This window comes from Haliotis rubra, unplaced genomic scaffold (genome assembly GCF_003918875.1).
Source record: "Haliotis rubra isolate DU_JTF1 unplaced genomic scaffold, ASM391887v1 Scf746, whole genome shotgun sequence".
In the NCBI taxonomy this organism is placed as follows: Eukaryota; Metazoa; Mollusca; class Gastropoda; order Lepetellida; family Haliotidae; genus Haliotis; species Haliotis rubra.
This window is the reverse complement of record NW_025767464.1, coordinates 421584-448616: the sequence shown is the minus strand read 5'-3', so window position 1 is coordinate 448616 and position 27033 is coordinate 421584. Positions and strand designations below refer to the sequence as shown.

The window sequence follows — 27033 nt, the reverse complement described above, 5'->3', positions numbered from 1 at the left end:
GAAAATTAGTCAGGACAAGTTACTTTCTTAAAGTGGCAAGTGGCTTTTAATTTTTTTTTGAACCCCTGCACTATGGCAAACTGCCCAGCTTTGCCCCTTCTTTAACCTGTGAAGATCTGGGTCAGTATTGGTGTTGGTCTCGCTGACTTGTCATCGTATTCCAGTTGCATGACTGATGCTCATGCTATTGATCACTGGATTGTCTGGTCCAGACTCGATTACTTACAGACAACCGCTGGAATAACTGGAATATTGCTGAGTGAGGCGTAAAACAACCAAACTAAACCAAACCTATTTACATTCACGCCTGAGTAGTTGAAACACGAGTTTACTTCCCAAAATATGTAAACTTATTATCCTGGGTGGACACAAACTTTCATCATTCATATGGCGGCAGTCTGTACATAATCTTTTCTGGACCAGACAATCCAGTGATCAACAGCAGGTGCATCGATCTACACAATTGGGATACGATGACATGTGTCAACCAAATCAGTGAGCCTGCGAGTCGCCTCTTACAACAAGCATGGGTTACTGAAGACCAATTCTAACCCCGACCTTCATGGGTCCTTTTCTACCTTGGAATTTATACCAGTGAGTTTGGTTTATGACACTTAGAAAAGAACAGTTAGTTTGGTTGATAATGAACTGGGTTATTTTATTCTGTTCCAGTCACTTGTTGTAATGACCTCAGACATAAACCCAAATCATGGCACACATTGTGACAGTATTTCAATCATATTACAATTTGTCATATAGTCGGAGAAAAATGTGATAAAATCCCCCTCAAAAGTCCAGTAATATTTATCCTGAACCCATTGCAATATGACCTCAGACACAAAACCCAAACCATGGCACAAATTGTGAATTCCTTGATGTTTCCGTTAGTTATAAGAACCTAAAGTATGCTGATACTACGACATAAGTCCCTCCCACTCCACCAGGTACTGGACCTTGCTACTAGGCGTGACACGTCTTGCCAACACGTGGAACTTCTCCCCGTGAGCAAGACGGTCTGCTGCACCGAAATACTGCTTCACACTAGACTTCAGACTCTGGAAGTTCACTTCCTGAGCTCTTACAGCGTGGATAGCTCGTGGATCGACGACATTCTTCACAGGGTGGGGTAAACCCCATATCTTTTTAGGTCTCTTTATTGCGTACCCATCGAGCATAGCATCGTATTTCTGATTCTTGCGTCTGCTCCTCTTCTTGGGTAGCTCCTCCGGCTGTTCTTCTTCTTCAAAGTCCTCACTAATCAAATCAATGGACTCGTCGTCCACGGAAAACTGGGATGAATCCAACGAGCATTGAGAGGAATTGTCACAGTCGGAATTTAATCGACTTAAATCCAGTAACCTTGCCCGAAGACGTTCATGCTTGGCAATTTCTTCATTTCGTTCCACAACAGTCTTGAAGGGATGGTTGGAGCCCTCAAAGTTGATGGGTGGTGGAATGATGCTGTCTAAGGTACAGTGGGATGCAGTCTCGAAGCCGCTGTCATAGTCGTCAGAGTTGTGGCTGTTGGAGCGTCGACTGAAAGAACGTTTCCGGCATCCGTTGTAACCATTATACACCTGGCTCAGACTATCAGGGGAGTTCTGAAAGGAAACAAATTCTTGCTCATAGAGAATTTTCTGGGTTTCATCTTCTTTTGATTGTTTGGTACAACGTTTCAGGGCTTGTTCTGGCCCCATAATCAGGTAGAACTAAAGAACAGAACTGATGATGGGCCAGAACAAGCCCTGAAACATACCAAACAATAAAAAGGTGAGGTGAGGTGAAATTGGGCTTTACGTCGTGCTTCAGAATATTTCGCTCATATGACGACGTGCATGCATGTGTATGTGTATGTGCGGTTGTTTGTACTAGCCCAGACTTCAGCTGGTTTTATAGTGCTAGCCCACTGAGATACCATGCAGCAGTGAAGCATGAATACCCCACTCAGACACATTATACTGACTCCGAGCCGACCAGTCCTTGTTGTACCCATTAATGCCGAGCGCCAGGCAGGGACAAACAATAAAAAGAAGATGACACCCAGAAAATTCTCTAGGTTCATCAAAAACGCATCTTCGATAATGCCAATCAAACATCAAATTCTTGCTCAATGTCAGTTTTTCCTGCAGTTTCTGCAACATCAACAAGTGATGGATGAGCAGGACGTCAGCTGAAGCTGGGAAGAGGACTTGTAGCAATATAGCAGGGAGTCCAAACTAAGTGCCACTGGCAGGAAAATTGATAAAAAACGTGACATACTAACCCATACCTTTCTTGCATCAAGAAGCAGTCGTTTGGCTTTCTTGGTCTTGAAGACGATGGAATCATCAATATCCATGCATTTCCTCTTGGTATACTTGACTGGAATCGGCGAGCTGCTGATAGACAAACAAACACAGTACAGTGCCACTCATACAGCAGGGCTCCTGGTATTTCTACTAAACATCTGGATCGGTGGAGAGTTCTGATACATAATTGTTTCTCATACATTCAGGGGTGGAAATAACTTTAAAATTGCTAGTGTATTCCGGTACAGTGGCACATGTAAAGTCACTTGCCCTGATCATTTTCCCACTATACCGACCGTTTTCTTGCTGATTTTTTAAAATAAACAACATAATTAACATTTGAAAGGCAACTGGACACGGGTACAGTGTAATATACAAATTTGCTTGCCCAACAGAAAAAACACTGGACTCGGGTGTCGGGCAATGGGTTATTTCCACCCCTGTACATGCAGTCCTCGCCTCATCAGAACAGATTCAAGAACACATGTTCATTACCATAGGGAAAATACTCCAAATAATCACATTGGAGAAAGTCAAAATAACATAAATTCCTCATTCCTATATGAGTTTTGAGACATCATAATTCCAAAAATAATTGTAAAAATTCTGGCATCCCTAAAGTGAGTGAGTGAGTTTAGTTTTACGCACACTCAGTAAATAATCGAATTTGGACCTGACAATCCAGTGATCAACAGCATGAGCATTGATTTGCAGAATTGGGGATGACTGATGTGTCAACCAAGCCAGTGAGTCTGACAACTCGATCCTGTTAGTCTCCTCTTGCGACAAGCATTGGTAATGTTCCAGCTATATGGCGGCGGTCTGTACATAATTGAGTCTGGACCAGACAATCCAGTGATCAACAGCACGAGCATCGATCTGCACAATTTGGAACCGATGACATGTGTCAACCAAGCCAGCGAGCCTGACCACCCGATCCCGTTAGTCGCCTCTTACGACAAGCATGGGTTACTGAAGGTTCATTCTAACCTGGATCTTCACGGGTAAATTCCACATTTAGCAATATACCAGCATAATGATGGCCAATTCAATAACCTGGTTAAACAAAATGTCACTGACACAAAATCTGCGAGGTCATAGATTCTTATACACAATGTATACACATTCTTAACACATATTGCTATAAACTACATAAGATTATATCTTATGCCAGTGTAGAAAAGATGACCCTTGAAAATATTCTGTATTAACTGTCAATTTGAATATTATTGTACTTGAAAATTTATAATTTCTGTCTATTTTAAGATGACATGTGTTTTTGATTTTTCACCCCACTATACCTACTAGTGTTGGGAATTGGTTAAAATCTCATAATTGATGATTGGTTCATTACAACCGATCAATCATCGAAAATAATTGGTAAGCGTCATTTATGAAATTTGTTAATGCACATAAAAATAAGGAAAAAAAAGAGTAGTTCTTTTGGGGCTTTTTGGCAAAATTTCACATCTTTAAAGGGTGACTAGTATGTTAGGAACATAAATTTCTTGGAGCCTTTAAGATAAATTCAATCATGACTTGAAACGAGCTTGTAGTGCTTACAAAATGTAACAGACAAAACCAACCATGTGAAAAATATTGTTAATGAAAACAAGTGTTCGAAAATTGGTTGTGTTCGATTATGAGAAATTATGATCGATTGCTTGGTCGTTTAGTCACTACGACCAATCTTCGATTATTTCAATTAATCGGACCACCACTAATACCTACTTCCGACCACATGGACCCCGCGACATACCATTCTATAGGCACAAAAGTTTTTGTTTTTCGGCCCTTCATCTGTAGAGTTGACATGACCTCGTCCGATATGTGTCCGTCTGTTGGCAGGATGACGTTGGGGGCAGGTGGGGGGACGCGGACTCTCAGTCCCCACAGCGTTATCTTCTTCTTGATCTCCCGGCCCCAACAGAACCTGCAGCATCAACATCAACGACATGGTGAGTGAATGTAGTTTTATGCCACAGTCAACAATCATGAAATTAACTCAGTCATTTCATCTCATAATGGCTAGTGGAATTTCAGTTCTGTCAATGGTGATGGTACAGTCAGCTCTCGTTAATCCGACACTCATTAATCTGACAATCACGTTAATCCGACAAAAAAATTAGGGAACCATGTAAAACAGTGATAATTACTCTCGTTAATCCGACATTCTCGCATTCCGACTCCGACACACCAATCTAGCAGCTGAATATTGTAAATACATTGTAAAAACATTTGTTAATCCGACAATCAACACAGCCGGTCGGATGATCCAACCGTATACAAACAATCACACGTGAGTGGTAATTAGCGTGTGCCTTGTTAGTATTTTTTATTTCTGTGAATATTTTTACATACGACGAAGATAACTAGATCTACCATTTCTGATATGCATGCAACAGTATGACGATCATGACATTTAGTAAACATTGATATTTTCACACAAATACATTAATCCGACATTTTCGTTAATCCGACATATTTCTCTGCAACCACAAGTGTCGGATTAACGAGAGTTGACTGTATATATTTTCACAATTCAAGCTGGCATTCAGAGACATGTTATCCTCCCAAGAATATCTAATGGTTTTTTGTTTAATGTTGCCCTCTGCACTATTCCATCTACATGATACTGGCTTGTGAACAATTGAATTTGGGCCAGATAATTCAGTGACTGACATAATCAATCTATGTAATTGGCTTACGTAGATATTCATCAACCAAGTCAGCGAGCTAACCTGGTTAGTTGCCTCTTGTGACCAGCATGGATTGCTGAAACCGATTGTAACCTGCTAACATAGACACGCCCTAAGGAAGATAGTGTGTAGGGAGTGAGTGAGTGAGTGAGTGAGTGAGTGAGTGAGTGAGTGTGGATTTATGACACTTAGCAATATTACAGCAATGTTCCTAGAAATGGGCTTCACACCCTACAAAAAAAAGCTGTGCTATCATGTTATTGTACATATTTTACACACTGTTGTTTCTGAATGTCTACACTGTAAGGGAAGTACAATTAAAACATTTCTTTGGAGGGTTTAATTTGTACCAATAAAAATATCTCAATGGTAGAGAATTGAAGCCGAATCAGTTTAAACAGCTCAAATCAGCATACTTCATGAGATTGGAAGTTCAAAGTTTGCTTACTTTTCTCTAAACAGGGATGAGAATGTAGTTTTCAACAAAAATGACCCTTGGCCCCATGAAATTCCTGGAATTCCGCGGAAAATTCTCATCCCTGTCTAAACTCCCTCCTCTGGGCTTCAGGTGGAGTGGGGCAGCCTAATGGTTCAAGTGTTTGATTGTCACACCAAAGAGTCGGGTTCAACTCCCCGACATCAGTACAATATATGAAGAGATACCAGGTGTCCCCCCACTGTGATATTGCTGGAATAATTCTAAAAGTGGCATAGAACCACACTCGCTCATCCATTCTTATGGAGATGTGACCTTCACACTGAAGTATCTTATCGGGGTGAAAGATCTGCTGTTAACGACCTTGACCTGTAGCTCACCTGGACTTGTGTGTCTGGAGGGACTGCAGGACCTCGGACTCCACCTCATTGTTGGATGAACAGTTCAACTGGAACAGAAACAATGGTTCTAACTCATCACAACAGGTCACAGAAAATACCATCTGGAATTATCCAACAGATCTACCTTTTGAAATAAAACATTCATGCATTTTCATGTCCATTTCAAATCGCAGTCAGATATTTTTCACCATTATTTTAATATTTTACATTGTTCCTCACCTGGAAATAATATGAATAAAACAACACAAATAGGTATTTATTTGGACATCAGCATCCATCCTTTTGTGCAATGCATTTGTGAAACCATTTTTGGCTTTAGCAACATTCCAAAGTACCAATCACTTACCTTAAAAGTTTCAAAATATTCAGTTATACTTATTGTCTTTCGTTCCATCAATATTGTCTTTCGGTAACATGCTGTTGCATGTTGGTTTTTTCATTTTTGTTTTTCCACCACCTCTGAGTGAGTATGGTTTAATGCTGCTTTTAGCAATATTCCAGCAATATTACGGCAGGGGACACCAGAAATGGGCTTCACATCACCACCTCTGAGTGAGTATGGTTTAATGCTGCTTTTAGCAATATTCCAGCAATATTACGGCAGGGGACACCAGAAATGGGCTTCACATCACCACCTCTGAGTGAGTATGGTTTAATGCTGCTTTTAGCAATATTCCAGCAATATTACGGCAGGGGACACCAGAAATGGGCTTCACACCACCACCTCTGAGTGAGTATGGTTTAATGCTGCTTTTAGGAATATTCCAGCAATATTCACGGGGTACACCAGAAATGGGCTTCACACCAGAAATGGGCTTCACATCACATCACCTCTGAGTGAGTATGGTTTAACGCTGCTTTTAGCAATATTCCAGCAATATTACGGCAGGGGACACCAGAAATGGGCTTCACACCACCACCTCTGAGTGAGTATGGTTTAACGCTGCTTTTAGCAATATTCCAGCAATATTACGGCAGGGGACACCAGAAATGGTCTTCACACCACCACCTCTGAGTGAGTATGGTTTAACGCTGCTTTTAGCAATATTCCAGCAATATTACGGCAGGGGACACCAGAAATGGGCTTCACACCACCACCTCTGAGTGAGTATGGCTTATACAGCTTTTAGCAATATTCCAGCAATATTACGGCAGGGGACACCAGAAATGGTCTTCACACCACCACCTCTGAAGCAAACTGACTAGAGACATCAAACTCTGGGTGCAGTTGTACAAACCTTGTCCAACTGCAGGATGTCCCACCGGCTACAGACCCAGGGCAGGATGACATCGATCAGGTCGTAGTACTTCTTGGTGCCCTCCAAGGTCAGGTTGAATAGAGACAAGTGGACAATGTCCACCCTGAAATAAAGTGTTCGCACACCGTCATATACATGTAGAACACGCTTCCCTTCACAGACAAACATACACAAATTTTTCTTTTATGAGACTCTAAGTAACCGAGTGTGTTAGTGTATGACGACTTGCTTTCAACCCCGTAGGTTATAACATTTAAAGAGTTCTGTGACAACCTTACATGGCAACTACTTGGGTGAACTGCTACCTTAACTTTCATGGAACTAAATGGTCAATCTCAGTGTTTCTGCTGGCTTTTTTAAAAGCGGGACATTGTGACCAGCTAGCATTTCAAATACCGGTCATTTGTAAATCATACCGGTCACGTGATCACGCTTATCATTGTGCGCGAGACCTTGCACCCTAACAACCAATCAGAAAAGTAGAAGGTATCGCAGTGCGTCAATGCCGCTATATTTAGACTGGGGTTTTCCAAAACTGCTATTATTTATTTGACAACACCTTGATGTCATTGTGAAAATGTAATCTTTTTCGAGGAGAAATACAATTGACATAGGTAATTAGAAAATTGGTTTTAAAATTTGCCGGACATGATGACCGACAGCCTTTGAAATTACCGGACATTCTAACTTTGTACAGGTCAAAGTCTGGTATATACCAGATAATGGAAACACTGCTATCTGACTACGTAATGTATCAGTACACGCCTTACTGAACCAGTCGTGAACACAAACATACTGCCAGCAACATGGGCTTGCTAGCCGAGATATGAGGAAGCAAGAGAACTAAACATCATGATATCACTTTTTTGAAGTTGGACTATCAAAACAGTGAGTGAGTGAGTTTAAATTTAGTCACATCAGCAATATTACAGCCATATTGTGACTAAAACCAGTTATTCAAAATACAACTATCAGAACAGCCAAAGAATACATATCATAAATTACCTTAAAGGAAAATGTCAATCAATTTCGTAAATCAGTATATGCCAGGCTTCATTTTAACCAGAACTGTCAATGACTTGAACATCAAATTCAAAAACTTTCCAGGATTTAATGAAAATTGTAAACCCGAAGTATCTTTGACCTTTAAATCAAAGAGTAACAGCACAGCCCTCAGTAACCCTATTAGTAAACCATTCATTACCAAATAAGAATATCCTTCAACAGAACATCCTCCCAGCACTGAGTCTTACCACTTCATATCGAGTCGCTTGATGTACTCTGGGCCGTGGTTACAGTGGGAACACACGAACATGTAGAATCTGTCCCCACACAACAGTGGCATTTCCAAACACTGGGTACATGCTGAAATACAGGTGTTATCAGATCAATACAGGTGTGATCAGATAAATACATGTGTGATCTGACAAATACAGGTGTGATCAGACAAATACAGGTGTGATCAGACAAATACAGGTGTGATCAGACAAATGCAGATCTGATCAGACAAATGCAGGTGTGATCAGACAAATGCAGGTCTGATCAGACAAATGCAGTAGTGATCAGACAAATGCAGGTGTGATCAGACAAATGCAGATCTGATCAGACAAATGCAGGTGTGATCAGACAAATGCAGGTGTGATCAGACAAATACAGGTGTGATCAGACAAATGCAGGTGTGATCAGACAAATACAGGTGTGATCAGACAAACGCAGGTGTGATCAGACAAATACAGATGTGATCAGACAAATACAGGTGTGATCAGACAAATACAGGTGTGATCAGACAAATTCAGGTGTGATCAGCCAAATGCAGGTGTTATCAGACAAATACAGGTGTGATCAGACAAATGCAGATCTGATCAGACAAATACAGGTGTGAACAGACAAATGCAGATCTGATCAGACAAATACAGGTGTGACCAGACAAATACAGGTGTGATCAGATAAATACAGGTGTGATCAGATAATACAGGTGTGATCAGACAAATACAGGTGTTATCAGACAAATACAGATCTGATCAGCCAAATACAGGTGTGATCAGCCAAATGCAGATCTGATCAGACAAATGCAGATCTGATCAGCCAAATAGAGGTGTGATCAGACAAATACAGGTGTGATCAGACAAATGCAGATCTGATCAGCCAAATGCAGGTGTGATCATACAAATAAAGATGTGATCAGAGAAATACAGGTGTGATCAGACAAATGCAGGTGTGATCAGACAAATGCAGATCTGATCAGACAAATGCAGGTGTGATCAGACAAATACAGGTGTGATCAGACAAATACAGGTGTGATCAGATAAATGCAGGTGTTATCAGACAAATGCAGGTGTGATCAGACAAATGCAGATGTGATCAGACAAATACAGGTGTGATCAGACAAATACAGGTGTGATCAGATAAATGCAGGTGTGATCAGACAAATGCAGGTGTGATCAGACAAATGCAGATCTGATCAGCCAAATGCAGGTGTGATCAGACAAATACAGGTGTGATCAGACAAATGCAGATCTGATCAGCCAAATACAGGTGTGATCAGACAAATACAGGTGTGATCAGACAAATGCAGATCTGATCAGCCAAATACAGGTGTGATCAGACAAATACAGGTGTGATCAGACAAATGCAGATCTGATCAGCCAAATGCAGGTGTGATCATACAAATGCAGGTGTGATCATACAAATACAGGTGTGATCAGAGAAATACAGGTGTGATCAGACAAATGCAGGTGTGATCAGACAAATGCAGATCTGATCAGACAAATGCAGGTGTGATCAGATAAATGCAGGTGTGATCAGACAAATGCAGGTGTGATCAGACAAATGCAGATCTGATCAGCCAAATGCAGGTGTGATCAGACAAATACAGGTGTGATCAGACAAATGCAGATCTGATCAGACAAATACAGGTGTGGTCAGACAAATACAGGTGTGATCAGATAAATGCAGGTGTGATCAGACAAATGCAGATCTGATCAGACAAATACAGGTGTGATCAGACAAATACAGGTGTGATCAGACAAACGCAGGTGTGATCAGACAAATATAGGTGTGATTAGATAAATAAAAGTATGATCAGACAAATACAGGTGTGATCAGACAAACATGGGAATGATTAGACAACATGCTCTCTGTACTTTGACTACAAATGTAGTTACATTATGTACAAATGCTGTGTAGACTAGTCAAGGAGATGTGTTACAATATTATGCTGGCCAGTCACCAATCCCAGTTCTTATTTTCAGAATACAATAATGCTAGAATCATGTCAAATTTCTAAATGCTGTACAGCTGGTTCCTGTTTACTGGAGCTGTCATAGCCAAGAGGTGTCTATAAATAGCAATGTTTTGGTGCCATACCTATTCAGAAGAAGTTTAGAAGAAATATAAGCTGATATATTTATGCTTATAATGTTACATTAATTGTTGATTTATTTCTCGAACTTGACTTGCACCTGATGCAAGTTAGACTAATAACTCGGTTGCACTTTGTAATATTGGGTTGCACCAGTGCAAGTAACAAAGAACTAAATCAAGCCCTGTGTCTGCACGAGCTGACGAAACGTTTTTTCAAGACGTGAGGGTGGAATAAAACTCCTGGCCCCGATTTCTCGAAACAAACTTAAGTTTTTACTCAAATTTCAAACTGAGTTGGACAATTTGAAACAGCTGAATTTTTAACTCAACTGCATTTTTTAAATAAAAAAGCCCAAACAACTTAAGTAATCAATCCACCAAACTCAAATTGTCTACTATGTTTGAGTTTAATATCGATTTCAGTTCATTCTGGGAAATGCATTTTCTCAAATTTGAGTAAAAACTCTAACTTAAGTCAAAACTCAGACTTAAGTTTGTTTCGAGAAATCGGGGCCAGATCTTCAAATCCTGACACACGCACATTAAACATTGTGACATTATGTCAGTACAAACAAGCCAGCCTTACAGGGCTTTTGACAAGGTGGTCACCTGCAATCAGTCAGCTAGAGATTGTTCTGATTTATCAAGATGCTAAAGATGTTGTCCACTAATCAGACAGCAAGAAGTTATTGTGGAAACTCACTCTCCAGGCCCTCCGCAGTAGCAGTAGCACTGCTGGGTGTTGGTCTTGTGTTGTGCATCCCAAGTCAATTTGCTCAACTGAAACACGGAATTGTTCTACATCATCAAAAATATAAAACCACCAACATTTCTACATGCACTTTATGCTTTCTACTTGTTGCTAGTTTTGTTTAAAAGACACTTAACCTAAATTCTGTGACTCACTGTGATTGAGTGAGTTTAGTTTACGCCACACACAGCAATATTCCAGCTATATGGCCGCAGTCTGTAAATAATCGAGTCTGGACCAGACAATCCAGTGATCAACATCATGAGTATCAATCTATGCAATTGGGATACGATGACATGTGCCAACCAAGTCAGCAAGCCTAACCATCCGATCGCCTCTTACGATAAGCATGGGTTACTGAATATCATTTCTTCCTAACTTCAGTGTGTTTGATGTAATTCATTATTTCAATTTCAACTTCCGGAATAATACTACTAATAACTAGGGGAGGGTATTGCAGAGAATTTTCATATTGCCATATATTGCGATGCGAAAGCATGTATTACGATATGTATTGCAATATATTGCATGAAGTATATTTAAACAAAAAACTACTTATAATCGAGTTACTTCTTGATTTATACAGCAAAAACACTAGGCTTGATTAAGCTTTAATAACAACTTTTAATCATGATAAAATAAAAATGTGAATAATATTTGGCACAAATGAAACAAGGACGTATCCGAACATTTCCGAGTGTTACGAAGTTTTCCGAATGCAAGTCAAAATACCGATTTTTGATCAGCGTATCGCAATACATATCGTTTTCATGTCTGAACCGGTAAATACCGGTAAACTGGCTATATTACGCAGCCCTACTTATAACAAGTGTTTGCCACTAAAATGGCAATGTCCCTGCCGCTAAAGAAGAATGAAATATTTATAACATATTTACTAGTTTTTATGTTTTGGAGTAAGTGAGTATGGTTTCAGCCGCTTTTAGCAACATTCCAGCAACATCATGGTGGGGGCACCAGAAATGGGCTTCACACATTGTATCAATGTGGGGATTTGAACCCGGGTCTTCTGTGTGATGAGCGAACGCTTTAACCATTAGGCTACCTCACCGTCCCTTATTTTTTTGGTTACATACAAGATTCCTGGAATGACTGGTGTCTGCATAATCACTTAAGTTTGAAAAGGGGTCAAAGTGTCGTGGTGACCTTGAAAAAAAGGGTCAAGGTCACCCACATTAACTAGCGTCTGCGTAATCCCCCAATGTAGGCTGTCACTAAATTTGGGTACAACAGTGCACGAGATATTGCGTTAACAAGAATCGGGACGTACGTACGGAGGCTGCTGAATACATAGCCCCCATTGCAGCGGGGGACAATGAATAATAGACAAGGAAGTTTTACTGGGGAGATATTGAAAGATAAGCGAATGTTTTGGGCTAGAATAAACACTTCTACATTACACACCATTCACCATTTCTTAACAAATGTGATAAAATCTTGTGGCTTTTCACGTCATTTTCCTAATCGGAAAATAAGAGTTGACAAAATTTGGCTGTTAAATTTACTTTTTTAAATATATGTTTTCTGTTTGCTTCATAAACCAAGCAACAACATAGCGATATGCTTGGGTGTCTTGTTTGCACGTACTAGCCTACGACTGCTATACCATGCACCAGACTTAACGTCAATACCAGGGGTGGAAATAACCCATTGCCCGATGCCCCGAGTCCAGTGTTTTTTTCTGTCGGGCAAGCAAATTTGTATATCACACTGTACCTGTATCCAGTTGACTTTCCAATATTAATTATGTTGTTTATTTAAAAAATCAACAAGAAAATCAGCCAGTATAGTGGAAAAATTATCAGGGCAAGTGATTTTACATGTGCCACTGTACCGGAGTACACTAGCAATTTTAAAGTTATTTCCACCCCTGAATACCCCACTCAGTCACAGCAAACTGATGTGATCACCCATTTAGTAAACTGGAATCAATTATATATTGCTACTTACATTGTATGGAAACGTCTGCTTCATTGTTTGAAAAGCCTTTGCTGAAATTCAGACAAAATATCATGTAATTCTAAAAATCACACATCACTTGGTTGCATGTAAAAAGAAACATATATACATGAAAGGGTCTCTTCAAAACAGATACTTATTTTAATATTCAGGGTTTTATATAGACTTTGAAAAATGGGAGTCATGGTGACTCAATGTCTTCGGGAGTCATTTTCTTTTGTGTCATGAAAATATTTTGTCAATAAAATCATTCCAGTATTAATTCTAAATTAAGTATGGGCTATTAAAGAATATATTGTTTTACTGATTGCAGTTTACAGTCAGAAAACCTTAAATTGCATATTGTACACATATGACTTGTACGAAAATATTTTGGGAGCATTTACAAATTGTCAAGTCAAATATGCAGGAAATACACATCAAGTAAAACTGTGATTATTTTGTTTTGTTGTCTGTTTTCTATTCCGCTCATTTCTTCCCAGTAATTACTAGGAATTTAGTTTTAATTTGCTTTCAGTCTGTTAACATCAAAGTCAAACTTCTCAAATATCATTCCAATCTGCATGCTCAACACACATCTGCGGACATCCTAGTGTAAGTTACTGTAAGGAGTAACTCAACAGCCATCAATATGGGCGTTGTTTCTACGTTAGGGGATGACACTCCTTACACTGCTGCTGTTAAAAGGTAGGCAGTGGAGTTCAAGTCGGGAACAAAAACCTAAAAGAGATCTAAAATCAGGAAGATTTCAACTGCCACAACAGGGCTCGATTTAAGCATTTAGAACTTGCACTGGTGCAGCCTGAAACTGCTAAATGCAACCTCTTATTTATACCAACTTGCACCCAGTGGATGTTACTATCTTGTGTACAAAGAACACAGACTTCAGCTGGAAAACAGAATGATGAGGAACTGACTAGGAACAGTGACTGTGATTATTGTAGGAAGAGTCACTGAAGGACTTACTGTTCATGAGAGTTTAGGAAGTAAGATAAATACAGATTTCTTTTGTTACAATACTGTTCTAAACCGTCTTTACCAAAACTCCAGCATTATAGAAGATTTTATATTGAGCAGCAGGTGCAACCTGTTTTGTTTGGTGCAACAAGGTGATTGAATCAGGTTGCACTGGGTTCAAGTAGGTTTCATTTCCTTAAATCGACCCCCTGCACCAGCAGGGCATGGGGCATGGATGACCAATTGCATTCTTGACTCCACATGGGGAGATACCATTGCAATATTTGAGCTATAGGAAGGCAGACATCATCTTGACTAGTTATTGATGTTATAAGCAATGCTAGGTCATTGCCTGATGACCTGGGGCCCAATCCACGAAGTCTTAAAGTCACCATGTCATTCATAATGGGACAAACCAGGTACAACTGATATTACAACTTTACCTGTTGGTCCCTTCTTGAGTGCACCTCCTCTCTGCAAGGATGAAACTTGATTGCATGAAGATTTTCCAGAAAGTATGAAATAAACCTACATTTCTATAAAAGACAGAGTGTTTTGAAGATATTCTTTTGTAGTTTCTGCATCTATTTCAGAAGTTGTGCAAATCAATAAGGGCATTTTCAATTGTAGTCTAATTTCCAAGACATATAATACCATTTAGTACATCCATCCTATTGTGCTTACATCTTGCATCAAATTATACTACTTAAATAGGTAAAGGACCACCCAAGTCTGTACTATAAGTAACTTACATAAGTTAAGTTTTTATGACAGATAAACAATTGGAATGTAACTCTGTTGTAGAATATATACTACTCAAATTTTGATGGGGATGACATTTGTAATTCTATTTAAATACATATTTGACATATTATGAGAATTAGCTTTGTGTATTATGGAATAATGAGTATATCGTGGTGTTGTATACGCCTGTTATTCTCCCTCCTCACCTTGACGGTGGTAGCAAACACACACAGTCGACACATGAAGTCTACACTGGGCTGTAGGATGGCGTCATCTATCGGGGGATTGTGACACTGCTGGTGATAGCCTAGAAACAACAATGTTCACACATGACAACACTGTTCACAGATCACAACACTGTTCACAGGTCACAGCAATGTTCACAGATCACAACACTGTTCACAGGTCACAACAATGTTCACAGATCACAACACTGTTCACAGGTCACAACAATGTTCACAGATCACAACACAGTTCACAGGTCACAGCAATGTTCACAGATCACAACACTGTTCACAGATCACAACACTGTTCACAGGTCACAGCAATGTTCACAGATGACAATGTTCACAGATCACAACACTGTTCACAGATCACAACACTGTTCACAGATCACAACAATGTTCACAGATCACAACACTGTTCACAGCAATGTTCACAGATCACAACACTGTTCACAGATGACAACAATGTTCACCGATGACAACAATGTTCACCGATGACAACAATGTTCACAGATCACAACACTGTTCACAGATCACAACACTGTTCACAGGCCACAGCAATGTTCACAGATGACAACAATGTTCACAGATCACAACACTGTTCACAGATGACAACAATGTTCACCGATGACAACAATGTTCACAGGTCACAACACTGTTCACAGGTCACTGCAATGTCCACACATGACAACACTGTTCACAGGTCACTGCAATGTCCACACATGACAACAATGTTCACAGATCACAACACAGTTCACAGCAATGTTCAGAAATGTTCAATGTTCAGATAACATCAATGTTCATGACATCAATGTTCGTACGCCCATCAATGTTCATACATCGCATCAACGTTCAGAGATCGCATCAATATTCAGAGATCACATCAGTGTTCAGACATCACATCAATGTTCAGAGATCACATCAATGTTCAGAGATCACATCAATGTTCAGACATCGCATCAATGTTCAGACATCGCATCAATGTTCAGACATCACATCAATGTTCAGACATCGCACATCAATGTTCAGACATCGCATCAATGTTCAGACATCAGCATCAATGTTCAGAGATCACATCATACATCGCATCAATGTTCAGACATCACATCAATGTTCAGACATCACATCAATGTTCAGAGATCACATCAATGTTCAGACATCACATCAATGTTCAGAGATCAATGTTCAGACGATCGCATCAATGTTCAGAGATCGCATCAATGTTCAGACATGGCATCAATGTTCAGACATCACATCAATGTTCAGAGATCACATCAATGTTCAGACATCACATCAATGTTCAGACATCATCAATGTTCAGACATCACATCAATGTTCGGCATCAATGTTCAGACATCATCAATGTTCAGACATGGCATCAATGTTCAGACATCATCAATGTCAATGTTCAGACATCACATCAATGTTCAGACATCGCATCAATGTTCAGACATCATCAATGTTCAGACATCAATCAATGTTCAGATATCGACATCATCAATGTTCAGACATCGCATCAATGTTCAGACATCATCATCAATGTTCAGACATGTTCAGACATCGCATCAATGTTCAGACATCGCATCAATGTTCAGACATCATCAATGTTCAGATCGATCATGTTCAGACATCATCAATGTTCAGACATCGCATCACATCAATGTTCAGACATCAGACATCATCAATGTTCAGAGATCGCATCAATGTTCAGACATCGTATCAATGTTCAGACATCAATGTTCAGACATCATCAATGTTCAGAGATCACATCAATGTTCAGATCATCAATGTTCAGACATCATCATCAATGTTCAGAGATCACATTCAGACATCACATCAATGTTCAGAGATCACATCAATGTTCAATGTTCAGACATCATCAATGTTCAATGTCAATCAGACATCATCATCAATGTTCAGACAATGTCATCAATGTTCAGACATGGCATCATGATGTTCAGACATCGTGATCAATGTTCAGACATCATCAATGTTCAGAGATCACATCAATGTTCAGACATCAATCAATGTTCAGACATCGTGATCATCAATGTTCAATGTTCAGACATCGCATCAATGTTCAGACATCGCATCAATGACATCGCATCAATGTTCAGACATCGCATCAATGTTCAGACATCACATCAATGTTCAGACATCGCATCAATGTTCAGACATCGCATCAATGTTCAGACATGGCATCAATGTTCAGACATCACATCAATGTTCAGAGATCACATCAATGCATCAATGTTCAGACATCGATCATCAATGTTCAGACATCGCATCAATGTTCAGACATGGCATCAATGTTCAGACATCATCAATGTTCAGACATCACATCAATGTTCAGACATCACATCAATGTTCAGACATCACATCAATGTTCAGACATCGTGATCAATGTTCAGACATCGCATCAATGTTCAGAGATCATCAATGTTCAGACATCGCATCAATGTTCAGACATCACATCAATGTTCAGACATCGCATCAATGTTCAGAGATCACATCAATGTTCAGACATCGCATCAATGTTCAGACATCGCATCAATGTTCAGACATCGCATCAATGTTCAGACATCACATCAATGTTCAGACATCACATCAATGTTCAGAGATCACATCAATGTTCAGACATCGCATCAATGTTCAGAGATCACATCAATGTTCAGACATCACATCAATGTTCAGATCAATGTTCATGTTCAGACATCGTGATCAGTGTTCAGACATCACATCAATGTTCAGACATCACATCAATGTTCAGAGCTCACATCAATGTTCAGACATCGCATCAGTGTTCAGACATCACATCAATGAAACAACCCCAGGACCCAAGTCTGTAGGTCACAGCCTGTACCTCCCACCAATACTCACCAACACAACAGTTCCCACAAAGTAATAACACAAAAATAAGATAATTTACATTGTGACATGAAACAAAACCAATCATGTTCTATACTTGAACTAAAATCAATGTAATAATAATTTCCTTAAAATGGCGTATCCAGTGTCATATCCATGATATTGTCCTTACCAAGTCCACAGTTGTCACAGAGAACAATTTCATTGGGAACGTCGGACATCTCATCTCGGCATATACAGCAGGCTATATCCCCCTTGATTGCCCCTGGAACACATCCAATCACAGAGTGAGTAAGTGAGTGACTTTAATTTCCTTTAAACAGAATTTCTGTTATACCACAGTGAATCAGCTTTATGCTGGAGGAATAAGATACAGATTGTAGACATTTAACACTGAGAGGGAACTCACAAGTATCAGGGCTCCAGATAATTTTTCAACATCAGGAGTATGTACTCCTTATTTTTTCAATATAGGAGTACTGGAAAACCTTAAGTGTACATTTAGAGTACTGAATGGAATTTAATGGAGTATCAGTAATCTTGTGTTTCGTTTCATATATGCACCGCAACATTGCTACTCTTGTGTAAACAGGTCAATAAACAAAAAACAATACTTTTTCAGATAAGAAAAGATTGTAAACCATTGCTGTGGAGCGTATCTGCTACGCTTCCTAAATTATTTCCTATCGTATCGTGCATATTTTGTATCCGTACATACGCCGATACGGCCTTTATCTGGAGCCCTGAGTATGAGTTCACTGACAATCCTAGACACATAATCAGGGCAAACTGGTATTCTGATAAATGATCTCAGGTTTCTGGCATAAATACATGCCGAACCATTTTATTGAACTTTCACTAGTGTTTTGGTTTTGGTGAAATAACCTTAAAATCAACAGCGACATCACAAGACCTCCAGAAATTAACCAGGAAAATCTGTTTAAAACAAAACAAATTTGTAGCACAAGTGTAAGTGACACAAATGAGTGAGTGAGTTTAGTTTTACGCCGCTTTTAGTAATATTCTAGCAATATCACAGCAGGGGACACCAGAAATGGGCTTTACACACTGTACCCATGTTGGGAATCGAAACCATGATGAGGTTTTTGCATGATGAGCGAACACTTTAACCAGTAGGCTACCCTACCGCCCCTACACAAATGGTTGGACATGAAGGTAATTCATTCTCAATATTCAGCAAGACAGTAGCGTATGACTGCTACAAGATTAGAGGTGTGACGATAAAGAAATTTCACAATACGATACGTATCGCGATATCTTGAAACGATACAATTCGATTAGATGCATATCACGATATGCTTTCTTTAGTTATTTTCCTTAAAAAATAATATTCTTATAGCAAGAAATTTTGACATAACCGTCAATATCTAATGAAAATTAACAATTTTAAGGTCAACGATACATATCATGACAAATGGTTGGACATGATCGAATATTTATTCGTCAGATAAAATATCACGATTATCGATACTACGTATATATATCGTCACAGCTCTATACAAGATGCATGTAAATACCTCCGTGCTGTTGTGAAACACCCTTTAACTTACCTCGCTGGATGTCCTTGAAAAGCACCCAATGTTCAGAGTTGTCTTCGAAGTTCACCAGACACTTGCCAACCTTATCGTCTATCTGAAATGAGCAAGTATGGTTTTATGCAGCTTTTAGCAATATTCCACCAATATCACACCTTGGGACACAAGACACAGCCTCCAGCGACTTGACCCAAGTGGGAGAATCAAATATGGTCCATCAACATGTTCAGCATGATGAGTGAATGCTTCAACCATTGGACTACCCATCCTTATCGTCTATTTTCTATGAGTGAGTCTGGTTTTATGCTGTTTATAGCAATATTCCAGCTGTTACGAGAGTTGTTTTTTGTAATTTGTATTATCATTGATTAAGTGATAGTTATTATGGGTCACAATGTTTAAAGTTTTGAGTGTGGGTTGTGGGTTGTGGGTCATATTGCGCACCATATATGTTCAATGGCAATACTATTTTTAGCGGGACGCCTTTATGATAGCGCTCCAGAGTTGCCCTCCTTGGCTTTATTTCTGTTTTGACCGGTCGTACGTTCCACAGATTTCCATAAAGTTCTCATTGGATAAAGAATGTTCTAGACTCTGTGTCAGTATATGTAAAGGCTGGTTGTTGTGTTTACACACGTACTAACACGGAATTACACGGGACTTTTCATATCACTGGAGTTGTGTACATCTTTCTGCCGTCACCTGCCTACTGTCGTTGTCTGCCTTCGTCATCGTCTGACCTACATTCAAGATTGACACTGTGTGCCTTATTCAACTTTCATTGTAAACTACCTTCAATTAGTATATCTGCTCTCATTGTAAATGCCAAGACTCTGGTGAGTTAATATTTCATATTTGTGACTCATTACTGTAGATTTGTGACTCAATTGCATTGTACTAAATATCTGTATTGTCATTCAATATAGCTTGCTCATTGTTTGCTCAATATATTATTGAATATTTTAGACTTGTCTGTGTTATATTTTGCTGGTTCAAAGGAGATTCTTAAACCTTTTGTCACGCAAATTGTTAACCGAAACACAGCAATATGACAACAGGAAGACACTAGAAATGAGTTTCACATATTCATTCAACACTTGGGAATCAACTACAGGCCCAGCGTTCAAAATAATCGCCGGCCCAGAGGCCCAGCGCCGGTTGTTATTGTATCGGGCCGGCAGTTTGAAATATTTGCAAGCCCCTGTGGCCTTCAGTACATTTTCTGTAATTTTTTCCAACTATATTCTTTCTCCATATTGTTTTTCTTTATTAGCGTTCGGGAATCATCCATGATCCATCATGTTACGATAACTTACAGTTCCACTTCCTGGTATTTCAGCGCTTTGTGCATATTAATGTAAACACCAGTCCTTAACAAATAAAGACGCCATAGATTTTGTAGACACAGTGTGAAACTGTGTACAGTGTAGTCTATTTTGTTTTTATTGGCAAAATGACTTTGACAAAATGGGCCTGCAGATTTCATTCGGGGCCTGTAGATTTTAAAGCCTGAAGGCGGCAGCAGGCCCTGATAGCCAACTGGCAAATTAAAGTATTGCACACACTGTACAGCCCTTCAGCAACCTTAGCATGACGAGCAAACGCTTTCACCACTAGACACTAGTGTTGGGAATTGGTTGAAATCTCACAATTGATAATTGGTTCATTACCAACAACCAATCATCGGAAAAAATCGGTTAGCATCATTTTTCAGATTTTCCTATTCAGGTTGATTTTGCACATAAATATAACATGGTTTTCTGTTGTTGTTGTTGGTTTGTTTTTTATTTAGAAACTGTGCAATTGCATTTGCAAATTTCACATCCAATGTAAAATGATGCAAATTGCTACTTTAAAGCGATGACTAATATATGATGAAGATAAACTTCCCAGAATCTTCATGAAATATTCAGTCATGACTTTTCAGTAAGGCCAAAAAACAACATTTGTTGTGGTTCCGATTACCCGACCGACCCTTGAATTCTGGTGCCGACCGTAATTTTTTTAAGCAGTATGAATGACATAAGCTTTTAGATACCATTGTTTTTTTCCAGGCACCGACGGACATCGGTCATTCTGATAGAGAAAGTCGACATGATGGCCAAAACCTTGATTGAATAAACAATTATACATTGATAAATGTGGTATTAGTTTGTACTTTACTTCTAAAAAAAATGCTACAAAAAATAATCCATCCTACCTACCCTAAATTTTAAATAGGTATAATCAGACCACAACATTTTTTTTATTTGGCCTAAGTGAAGGGAGTTTTGTAAGAATTAAACACGTTTTCAGACCCTGACAACTTCTAAGATGTGTTCCATAATCAAGTGTTACAAACACTAAAACAGTAGTTCTAAAATTGTTTGTGTTCGATGATGAGAAAACGTGATCGATTGCTTGGTCATTTGGTCACTGCAACCAATCTTCGATTATTTCAATTAATCGGAACACCACTACTGGACACCAATCTTTTCTTGCATTCTGAACTGAAATCATGTAACCATATAGTTGTTCATAAAGGGAGCATACCTATACATAAATGTTAGCAATGGCAACACCAGCAAAGCACTTGTCCTTACAGCTTTCAATGCATCTATTTTTTTAAGCTGCCAGGGAATCTGACCACTTGTTCCATTTCTGAGAAGTACAAATGAGTTTGGCTTTGAGTGAGTGAGTTAAGTTTTTAAGTCACATCAGCAATATTTCAGCCATATCGTGACTACAAACAAGTTATAATTTTACAACAAATAAAGTTAAATTAGCTAAAACATGTCAGCGAAGGACAGTAAAACAACTAGTTTATCACAGATGTCAATTTAAAACTAGTAATTAACACTAAAACAGTTTAACTATAGATGACAATACAATATAGTTTGGCTTTAAAGAGAATTCCAGTTATATCATGTGGGGCAAAAGCCTCAAAATGTCTCAAAGTGTTTACCACTTTGGTGGTGAGTGAGTGAGTGAGTTTACTTTTACGCCGCACTCAGCAATATTCCAGCTATATGGCGGCGGTCTGTAAATAATTGAGTCTGGACCAGACAATCCAGTGATCAACAGCATGAGCATCGATCTGCACAATTGGGAACCGATGACATGTGTCAACCAAGTCAGCGGAGCCTGACCACCCGATCCCATTAGTCGCCTCTTACGACAAGCATAGTCACCTTTTGTGGCAAGGATGGGTTGCTGAAGACCAATTCTACCCCGGATCTTCACGGCCACTTTGGTGGTGAAACTGTATATATGGTGGTGACAAATCTACGAACATAATCAGGTTACTGAGATTTGAACCTGCGATGGTGTGTTCCTCACCTGCCCAAGGGACACAACTCTGCACAGCGACTTGCAGCACCCGTGGCACAGTGTAAGTACCCATACTCTGTTGCTGACTTCACAAGTGGTGATTAATTGAAATAATCGAAGATTGGTCGCAAGGACAAAACAACCAAGCAATCGATCATGTTTTCTCATAATCGAACACAAACAATTTTGGAACACTTGTTTGCAATAACAATATTTTTCAAAAGGTTGATTTTGTCTCTACATTGCATAACCACTACAAGCTCGTTCCAAGTCATGATTAAAATTTATCTTAACAACTCCAGGAAATGTAGGTCCTAACACACAAGTCATCCTTAAAGATGTGAAATTCGCAAATGCATTTTGTGCAATTTGTGAGAAAACCCCCCGAGAGAACTACATGTTTTTTTTTTTTTTTTTTAAATGAGGCTAACAAATTATTTTCGATCATTGATCGGTTGTAATGAAAAAAAGTCATCAATTATGAGATTTAAACCAATTCCCAACACTAGACGTCACACTCAGCAATATTCCAGTCATACTGCAGCAGCATCCAAATAATTGAATTTGGGCCAGACAAACAAGTGATTGATCTTATGAGTAAGGATATATGCAAGCAGGGTACAAGGGCAGACATCAGCAAGGATGACCACCCTATCCATTAAGCCACCCATGACAATAACCATGGGTTCTTGGGAGACCTGTTTTAACAAGCATTCCCACACTGAACTCACCTTTATAATCTTCCCCAGGTAGAAGAGTCCATCGCTCCATCGGCATAACACTTCCAAGCTGACATGGAACTTCCCTGCCACACTCTGTGTCGCCGAGCCTGGGGGTCTCCCTTTACAGCTCATCTCACCTGTCGACATGTAACGAGAAGGTGCCAACATGATACAGGTGAGTCTACTAACATGGGTTTGAGATTACTCGGATGTAAAATTATACACAAAAAAACACACCTGGTTCATTGAAACATATTAAAATGTCTTGATCAAACTATGATCTGAGTTTACTTCCTTTATTACATAAAAGCAACAAACTTTCTGTAATTACAGGACATGTCTGCCAAAAGCAGAGATTAGTGTATGATTTGGACATAATAAAAAGCAAGTGTTCATGAATTGCTATCAAATACTGACGAGGATAGATGTCTACAAAACGCCGAGAATATCCTGCCCCACTGGGAGGCACCCATCACAAACACATAAGCAAATTGTTCACCTGAAACCAAGTGGCAACTTATCAAACTCCCCTTGTACCATTACCAAAGCAAGAATTGGCTGAAGTTTATTACTTAAAAAATCATATTCAGTAACACCATGCACATTTTGGGACTGTATTGGTAAGAACCATCTTACTACTGCGATAGTGAACTATGATTACGCAATGCCATTTTAGAAAGTGGTTAAATGTAACATATGTTATATTTGGGATTACACTTCCTTAGTTTCTTTGCGGAAATCGCGGTGGCTGAGCGGGTTAGGCGGTTGACTTTGTGTGCTGGCGATTAGGTGCCTGACCCTGAGGGTGTGAGTTCGAATCCCGGATGGGACTCAACCCAACAAAAGCACTGGAATCTGTACTTTAATAAGAAAGTGTAATCCCAAATATACTGACTGACTGAGTTTGGTTTTACACCGCTTTTAGCAATATTCCAGCAACATCACGGTGGGGGGACACCAGATATGGGCTTCACACATTGTACCCATGTGGGGATTCGAACCCGGGTCTTCGGCGTGACGAACCAACGCCTTAACCACTAGGCTACCCCACCGCCCCAATCCCAAATATAATATATGTTGAGTAGTGACCTACCTTTGCAACAATGCCCTAGTATATAACTTATCACATCACTGGTCAGATTTGTTTTATAGTCTCGACGATATATTGCCAAAGTATTGTGCACTGAAGCTGCAATACGTTACAAATCCTGATATAAGGGTTGCAATACGATACGTATCACGATACTAAAATCTTTAATGATAACACCAAATGTAAAACACCTTAAAATCAAAGCAAAACCATTTTAGAGCATTTCGTCAAATTCCGCCAGCGTTTTTCAATGTTCATTCGGAAATGAGATAATTAAGTTTATACACAGACTTTGTGAATGTTAATAAAATGCGAGCGCTGTATTACAGTTCCTGACGCAAGAATTTCCGAGAAACTTATGAAGGGAATATTAGTATGCATATATTTTAATCATCAAACAAAAGTTAGTCTTTCTTGACAGATATCGCGATTTGGCCATATTCAAAGTAAAACATCGATGTATCGTGGCCCATTTGAAGTATCGTATCAGGATATAAGAAAATGTAAAACTTTGTATCGATTCACTATATCGGCAGCCCATTGATGCGTATCGATGAATCGTCACACCACTAGTTGACATAGCGATTTATCTCCTTAGCGTTCAGCTTCTTGAGATTATTGCTATGTTCCATCATCATTTGTTTTTCCTGTCATGTGATTAATAAATTATTGTTTCAAGGTGTTTTACATTACTAATGGTATGTTCATTCATTTTCTGCACGAGTAATGTTTGTATTAAGTGAATTTAATGTCGTGGGTACCTTTGTATAAAACAACTTTAGAGCTAACACTATTTTAAGCCTATGTTGAGGTATGGGAGTTGCGGTCACCTTAGTGCTAAGATTACTTTGTACAACAATACCCTGTTCAAGATTATTGCACCTTTGTTGGTATAATCATATATATATATGGCTATCTGTCCAGACTAACACAACTATCATAGTACAAGCCCACACAGCTCTACATGAATCCCCATCAAACACAGTATACGACTCTGAGCTGACAAGTATCATAATGTACCAAATGTTTAGTGAATCAATCGAAAAACAAATGAATCACATGTGACATATATATGCATATGCATTCCTACTATGATATGATATTTCAAATTACATCTTGGTAAGTGGATGTGATGGATTCTCATTTACAGGAGCTATACACTGCAATCCAATTTTCGGTTAATCAAATCCTGTTGAAAGTCATGACTGACTAGTAATTTTCTCCTAAAATGTAGCTATTTTACATAACTACTTGTACACAGTGGGATAAGTCACGTGACTATTAACCTTCTAGCGCCTCACAGGCAGCTTGGGTTATCCGGGGTAATAATGTGCTGTGCTTTGATTGTTAGCGCTATGAGCATTCGCCTAGTGAATGAAGTTTAACATATTATAAATGCACTTATTATTATCATAACATGAGTTGAATATGATAATGGTATGTATCAATTCTTAATTAATCAGTGGTCAAACATTTTCTCTCAAAAGTACACAACATACCATTGCCTTATATTGAGGTAGCACAGACTCTTGTTCTTGTTTATACATTTAATACCCACGAGTGCAACCTACCTAAACTTCCAACCTGTGTAAATATTTCAGAAACTGACCCAAATTGTACCCTTTAGGGTAGATACTTCCGTACTTATTATGCTCACTTTTCCCACATAAAACAACATGACTGTACTGGGGCACTAGGTCGTGTTAATAGTCAAGTCTGGTTGTATAGACTACTAGGGTGTGACTGAGTAAAGCCATTGCACTTTATTGATCGCGACCGTTACAACTGAAATCACGCTGATGCTAATCGCGCTAATTGCTTATCGAAACACACAGCAAGGGGGCGGGGTTTGTTCATGAAGATTATTGACATTCTCGACCATTTTCAATAATTATTTCATAATATACTAATAATTCAGACATACAGCTATTGTGGACGTCATTTGATCGGCAGCGAATTAGTCTCACAATCAAACCAAATCTTATCGATAAGTTCAAGAGAAATTCAAATTTTAGGACAAACATTTTACCTATATCTGATAGTTCTCAATCAGATATATAAACGAACGCCATGTCCCAATAAGATTTACCAGCCAACAACCAGTGGTCAAAATGTCAACAGGTATTTAAACCATGCCAGCCCTTCGCTCACATCGCCAGCGACACGGTGTGTACACATTGCGGAGCTACCTCCCAATACTTGACGATTGTTTACCTGTGTGGTGACAATCAGGGAATTGTCCAGTAGAAAAAACACCACAAGTAGGTTCAGAATATCCGTATTACGTCTCCCCACGTCAATATATGTACAAAACAACACCGTTCAACACATCAGTTGATAGATTTGTAAATTCAGCAAAATCAAATGTGTATTTCTCCCGCCATGCTTG

At 39.1% G+C, this 27033-nt stretch overlaps 1 protein-coding gene across 1 annotated transcript; it reads right to left on the bottom strand.

The window, feature by feature from the left end:
- LOC124259976 (PHD finger protein 19-like) lies at positions 1-27033 on the bottom strand. Its single transcript, XM_046694201.1, is given in 14 exon segments — positions 1-1601; positions 2264-2378; positions 4048-4221; positions 5804-5871; positions 7063-7186; positions 8337-8472; positions 11121-11226; positions 13166-13206; positions 14575-14605; positions 15082-15182; positions 18140-18232; positions 19539-19620; positions 23564-23691; positions 26859-27033. Coding segments are annotated over 13 exon segments (1881 nt in total). The 5' UTR covers positions 23687-23691; positions 26859-27033; the 3' UTR covers positions 1-914.